General features: G+C 49.2%; 2 protein-coding genes across 2 annotated transcripts; both read right to left on the reverse strand.

Moving 5' to 3' along the window:
- Positions 1–279: 279 nt before the first annotated feature.
- On the reverse strand, positions 280–951 carry LOC139230122 (histone H1-like). The gene has a single exon (XM_070861965.1). The coding sequence runs from the start codon at positions 949–951 to the stop codon at positions 280–282; it is 672 nt and encodes a 223-aa protein (XP_070718066.1).
- Positions 952–3,081: 2,130 nt separating this feature from the next.
- LOC139229737 (histone H4-like) lies at positions 3,082–3,414 on the reverse strand. The gene has a single exon (XM_070861283.1). It carries the CDS (start codon positions 3,412–3,414, stop codon positions 3,103–3,105), a length of 312 nt encoding a protein of 103 aa, XP_070717384.1. The 3' UTR covers positions 3,082–3,102.
- Between the last annotated feature and the right edge of the window lie 3,096 nt (positions 3,415–6,510).

Consider the following 6,510-nt stretch of genomic DNA (forward strand, 5'->3'; position numbering starts at 1 on the left):
GTTCCAGAAGCTGGAACTAGAAACGTTCTCACCTCCCCCCAACTGGGAATCAAAAGAATGCATTATATATAAAGACATGGGAAATGGCAAGCGGCCGGGCCTGACTGCTTCCTGAACCACTTCAATAGAAATAAACATACAACTTCATATATCGTGTCATAATTTCCCCCTTTTTATTAAATCAAACTTTTAACACGTATGTATGGTTACTACATTTGTGCATATCTGCTACATTTTAGGTTAACATAGTGCGACTTATTACGGCCCCTTCGTCACGAATTAGCGGCCCTGAAAAGAGCCAGTGTTATGATCTACCAACTCTTCCGATTTAACGCTGGCCGGCGGGGTCTGTGCGGCTGGAGTTTCAGTCGGGCGCCTGGCCACCCTCCGCACTTTGGTCACTTTCCACCTGGCTCCCTTACGCAAAACGACGGGTCTTCTCCCGCGCCGGCTCTTCGTCGCCACCTTACGCTTCTTCCTGGCTGCCGCCGGTCGCTTGGGCTTCTTGGCCGGTCTCTTGACCGCCGCCCTTCTCCTGCGGGAGGCCTGGCCGGCCGGCTGCGACTCTTTGGCCGCCGCCACTTCCACATTATTGCCGAGCTTGACCGAGGCGATCGCGTCTCCGGCCGTCCGCACCATCGAACACTTGGCCACCAGACCCCGAACGGCCCGGCTGAGGCGCGAGTCGTGGCGTGTCACCTTGCAACCACTGGCCGACAGCATCTTCTTCATGGTGGCCATCGATAGGCCGCGGCGCTGCCGGGTGGCCGCCACCGCCTTCATGATCTGCTCGGCCACCGTGCAGCCGAACTTCTTGTGGCGGTACGGCCGTCGCTTCTTCTTCACCTCCCCCGCAATGTTCAGCGACCCCACCTCGTCCGGGGAAGACAGCGGCAGAACAGGAGCAACCGGAGGAGGCAAGGTTGCCGGAGCAGACTGGTCCCTTCCCATCCCGTCCTGTTCGGTATCTAGCATCAGATCGGCGCACTTGGTTATAGCTCTTCACTCTCGCTGCTGCTTCTTCTCCTTCACTCCGTTCCCGGGCAGCCGCGGCCGCTCTGTGCCCCCGGCCACCAGAGCATTGCCTCTTAAAGCCGCAGCGCGGACTCGTTCGACTCAATCCGACGCGCAGGCCACGCCCACTCAAGCCCCGCCCACTTGCCCCACCCACGCAAGCCCCGCCCACTTACCTCACAGAGGCCACGCCCACTTGCCCCACCCACGCAAGCCCCGCCCACTTACCTCACAGAGGCCACGCCAGCTCGCCCCGCCCACTTGCCCCACCACACAGGCCCCGCCCACTTGTCTCACACAGGCCCCGCCAGCTCGCCCCGCCCACCCACACAGGCCCCGCCCACATGCCCCACCCACACAGGCCCTGTCCACTTGCCTCACACATAAGCGCTTCAACCTTTTCCTTTGCACTCTACATGCTGAACTCCACCATCATTGAGGATGGGGATATTCCTAGAGCCTCCCCCTCCGAACCACCAATCATGCCTGGATGTGGCAGGACTGCAGATCTGATCCGTTGGTTGTGCGATCACTTAGCTCTGTCAAGAGAATGCTTCTTCCTCTGTTCAGCCTGCATATATACCTCAGCTTCCTCAGGTTGGCACCTCATTTTTAGGTACGCCTGGTGATGCTTTTGGCATGCTCATCTACACTCCTCATTGAACCAGGGTTAGTCATAAGAATAAAAGAAATAGGAGCAGGAGTAGGCCATTTGGCCCCTCAAGCCTGCACCACCATTTAATAAGATTATGGCTGATCTGATCATGGACTCAGCTCCACTTCCCTGCCCACTCCGTATAACCCTTTACTCCCTTATCGCTCAAAAATCTGTCTATCTCTGTCTTAAATATATTCAATGACCCAGCCTCCACAGCTCTCTGGGGCAGAGAATTCCACAGATATGCAACCTCTGGGGGAAGAAATTACTCCATCTGTTTTAAATGGGTGGCCCTTTAGTCTGAGACTATGCCCGCTAGTTCTCGTTTCCCCTATGAGTAGAAATATCCTCTCTGCATCCAACTTGTCGAGACCCCGCATTATCTTATACGTTTCGATAAGATCACCTCTCATCCTTCAGAACTCCAATTGGGGGTGGAGTGTAGAATGTTTCAGTATAAGGGGTGTCGCAGTTGTGTGAGGCGGACTGGTTGGACTGGGTGCTCTTTGCCTTTCTGTCATTGTTCATAGGTTTATATGTAACCTTTAGGGCTGCTGACCAAGGGCCGTGTGGCTCTTAGTCGGCGGGCGCAGACGATGGGCCGAAATGGTCTCCTTCTGCGCTGTAAATTTCTATGTTTCTAAGTTTCACTGAATACAGGCCCAACCTACTCAACCTATCCTCATAAGTCAATCCTCTCATCTCCGGAATCAATCTAATTATCTTCTCTGAACAGCCTCCAATGCAAGTATATCCTTCCTTAAATACGGAGACCAAAACTATACGCAGTACTCCAGGTGTGGCCTCACCAATACCCTGTACAGTTGTAGCAGGACTTCTCTGCTTTTATAATCTATCCCCCTTGCAATAAAGGACAACATTCCATTTGCTTTCCTGATCACTTGCTGTACCTGCAAACTAACCTTTTGTGTTTTGTGCACAAGGAACCCCAGATCCCTCTGTACTGCAGCACTTTACAATTTTCCCTTCATCCAAGTCATTATTATAGATTGTAGATAGTTGAGGCCATCCGGAAAATAACCTATTTATCCAGACTCTTGTTAACTAGCCTGGCTTGATGGTAATGGTAGAGGGAAAGGCCAGGCCATGTTAAGATCGTGGTGTAATACAATTCCACTGCTGATGGCCCACAGCCTCGTGGATACCCAGTTTTGAGCCGCTAGATCTACTCTTAACACATTAATGACACATTATAGTTGGTAGCCTCAGGTCTTCATATGGATTATGAAATTAAGAGATTGAGGTTAGGATGCAAAAACGCAATGTAAGGATTAGGAGCAAGCAACCCCATATTTTTTACCAGTTACCAATTTCTCAAAATCAATTCCCCAAGGATTTGTCTTTTCCAAGAAACAATTTAGTGGCTCTTAAAAGAGCCTTTCTGTTGAGATTTTTCTTATCCCGTTCCTTCAACCACCGAACCCATATAGAGTTCGTCCTTGGCGCTTCAGGGCATAAACCACATCCATAGCAGTGACCGTCTTGCGTTTGGCGTGTTCGGTGTAGGTGACAGAGTCCCTGATGATGTTCTCCAAGAAAACCTTCAGGACTCCGCGAGTCTCCTCGTAGATGAGTCCCGAGATACGTTTCACGCCACCTCGACGAGCCAAGCGACGGATGGCGGGTTTGGTAATCCCCTGAATGTTGTCTCGGAGGACTTTACGGTGACGCTTCGCACCACCTTTACCCAAACCCTTGCCTCCTTTACCTCGCCCAGACATATTTAAAGCAGGAACCGGAGTTCGCTATTGTTGAATTGACCCAGCCGACGACCTTTTACACCATCGCTGCGGACCTGGTTGAAGAACCAAAGAGGGGCGGAGTCCGAGGACACCGCGTCACCCGCCTTCTGTCTGCGCTCAAAAAAATGACACTCAACCAAATGATTCAAAATTGCTGAATAAATATTAATAGTTAAGCAAAAAATAACACGCTGATCATTAGTCGAACTGCAATAATATGAGAGTGAAACGGATTACTCTCGTGGAAAAAAGTACATTTATTTTGGCACGTTCACAACAACAAAAATTCACATTTTGAAACGAATCTGAGGCCCTCATTCAGTAACGAATGAGTCTTGAGACTCAACGCCAATTGCAAATTTTAGAGGCGCAACAACAAACATCGTGGTTCTGAATTTACAAGGCGAAGTGATGTGTTCATCTCACAAATTATCTGTCATTTTACTGGCGTTCGCTTTGTCTCCTGGAATGACAATTTACATCTCCCTTCCAACAAGCTCACTTACTGCACTTTCTGTAAGAAGAAACTTAACTCTCAAGTTATCGGTTAAAGTGAAAGTAACTGGGCAAATCTGTTATTGCGAATGTGTGTTTTTTAGCACGGCCGTTTACTGGTAGTTTTCTTGGCTTATTGCACAGGTCTAAAACTCTAATTTATAGTGATTGAATTTTCATTCTTGCTCATTTTCATGAAATTCTCACAAAATTTCAAGAGCTAAAGCTACCTTCAAGCAGCTTGGTCTCCTCTTTTGAGACTTTGTACAGTTCTACCAATCAACCTGTTAACTCCATCAAGACCAATTCCATCTAAAACTTGAATATAGCTTCCAACGCAGGAGAGGTCTTCAATCATCATCATAATCCTGAAGCGGATATAAGAAAACAAAGTTTGACATTATTTAGGCATTCATTCTTACAACTTCAACTCCCTCTCTCTATATAACTTTTTGGAGTTTTCTCTGTTTTGCTGAAACTATTGTAGTAATTGTCCCTCTGTTCCTCCTAAGCACCAAATAGACCATCCTACACACCTTCCTCTTCCGGCATTCTCAGTGATTGACTCAAGATTCATTGCATTGTCTCCTAGTCTCTTTAATTCGTACGCAGGACCTAGACTTTATGGAACATAAGAACATAAGAAATAGGAGCAGGATTGGGCTATTTGGCCCCTCAAGCCTGCTCCGCCGCTCAGTAAGATTATGGCTGATCTGGAATTTTATACTTTTCTGCCTTTCTTTCCTCTTACATGCTACAGGCTCTTAAATCTTAAACTTGGTGTCACCCTACCACTGTTCTTGATTTGCCTCATCTCTTCAACCATGGTGCTGTGGGCCTTGGTTCTTTGCCTAGATTACACAATAATCTAGGGAACATATGGATGTGGACCATAGGTCAGTTAAAAACATCAAGGAATCGATAAAAAAAAGTTTAAGTATGTGCAATTGCATGCTTAAAAGATAAAGATGTTCGATTTGACATATACATAGCTGTCCAGGGCCACGCCGTGGATCTTGATGACTGGGGGGGGGGGCAGTGCTGTGCGGCGAGGACAGGCTGGTGGAGGACCTTTGTCTTACGGATGTTTAGCGTAAGGCCTATGCTTTCGTATGCTTCAGTAAATATGTCGACTATGTCCTGGAGTTCAGCCTCTGTGTGTGCACAGACGCAGGCATCATCTGCGTACTGTAGCTTGACGACAGAGGTTGGGGTGGTCTTGGACCTGGCCTGGAGACGGAGAAGGTTGAACAGCTTCCCACTGGTTCTGTAGTTTAGTTCCACTCCAGCGGGGAACTTGTTGACTGTGAGGTGGAGCATGGTGGCGAGGAAGATTGAGAAGAGGGTTGGGGCGATGATGCAGCCCTGCTTGACCCCGGTCCGGAGGTGGATTGGGTCTGTGATGGATCCGTTGGTAAGGATCACGGCCTGCATGTCATCGTGGAGCAGGCGGAGGATGGTGATGAACTTTTGGGGGCGTCCGAAATGGAGGAGGACGCTCCATAGACCCTCGCGGTTGACAGTGTCAAAGGCCTTTGTAAGGTCGAAGAAGGCCATGTATAAGGGCTGGTGCTGTCCCCTGTATTTTTTCTGCAGCTGTCATGCTGCAAAAATCATGTCCGTGGTGCCCCGTAGGGAACGAAATGCACACTGCGTCTTCGGGAGGAGCTCCTCAGCCACAGGGAGAAGACGGTTGAGGAGGACACTAGCGACGACTTTCCCAGTGGTTGATAACAGGGAGATTCCTCTGTAGTTGCCACAGTCGGATTTGTCCCCTTTTTTAAAGATGGTCACGATCACTGCACTTCTGAGATGCAGTGGACAATGTGGGCAACGAGGACCATTTCCCATACCTCGGGAGCCTCTTATCAACAAGAGCAGACATTGACGACGAGATTCAACACCGCCTCCAGTGCGCCTGAGGAAAAGAGTGTTTGAAGACTAGGCTCTCAAATCTGCCACCAAGCTCCTGGCTGAAGTAATACCTTCCTTCCTGTATGGGTCAGAGACATGGACCATGTACAGTAGACAACTCAAGTCGCTGGAGAAATACCACCAACGATGATTCCGCAAGATCCTACAAATCCCCTGGGAGGACAGATGCACCAACATTAGTGTCCTTGACCAGGCCAACATCCCCAGCATTGAAGCACTGACCACACTTGATCAGCTCCGCTGGGCAGGCCACATTGTTCGTATGCCAGACACGAGACTCCCAAAGCAAGCGCTCTACTCGGAACTCCTTCATGACAAACGAGCTAAAGGTGGGCAGAGGAAACGTTACAAGGACACCCTCAAAGCCTCCTTGATAAAGTGCAACATCACCACTGACACCTGGGAGTTCTGGAAATAGAAGTGGAGGAATTGCATCCAGGAGCACCTCGAGTCTCAACGCCGAGAGCATGCAGAAATCAAGCGCAGGCAGTGGAAGGAGCATACGGCAAACCAGTCCCACCCTCCCTTACCTTCAATGACTATCTGTCCCATGTCTTCCTCAATTCCGAGGGACTGCCTATGATGATACATAACTGTGAAAGAAAACACAACACAAATACAATTGTAAGTGTTACCACAGCTGCC

Source organism: Pristiophorus japonicus, chromosome 19, assembly GCF_044704955.1.
Source record: "Pristiophorus japonicus isolate sPriJap1 chromosome 19, sPriJap1.hap1, whole genome shotgun sequence".
Taxonomy (NCBI): Eukaryota; Metazoa; Chordata; class Chondrichthyes; family Pristiophoridae; genus Pristiophorus; species Pristiophorus japonicus.

What these genes read in the sequence shown, in the direction of transcription:
- LOC139230122 (XM_070861965.1), bottom strand. Translation starts at nt 951, where the DNA reads ATGGGAAGGGACCAGTCTGCTCCGGCAACCTTGCCTCCTCCGGTTGCT.
- LOC139229737 (XM_070861283.1), bottom strand. Translation starts at nt 3,414, where the DNA reads ATGTCTGGGCGAGGTAAAGGAGGCAAGGGTTTGGGTAAAGGTGGTGCG.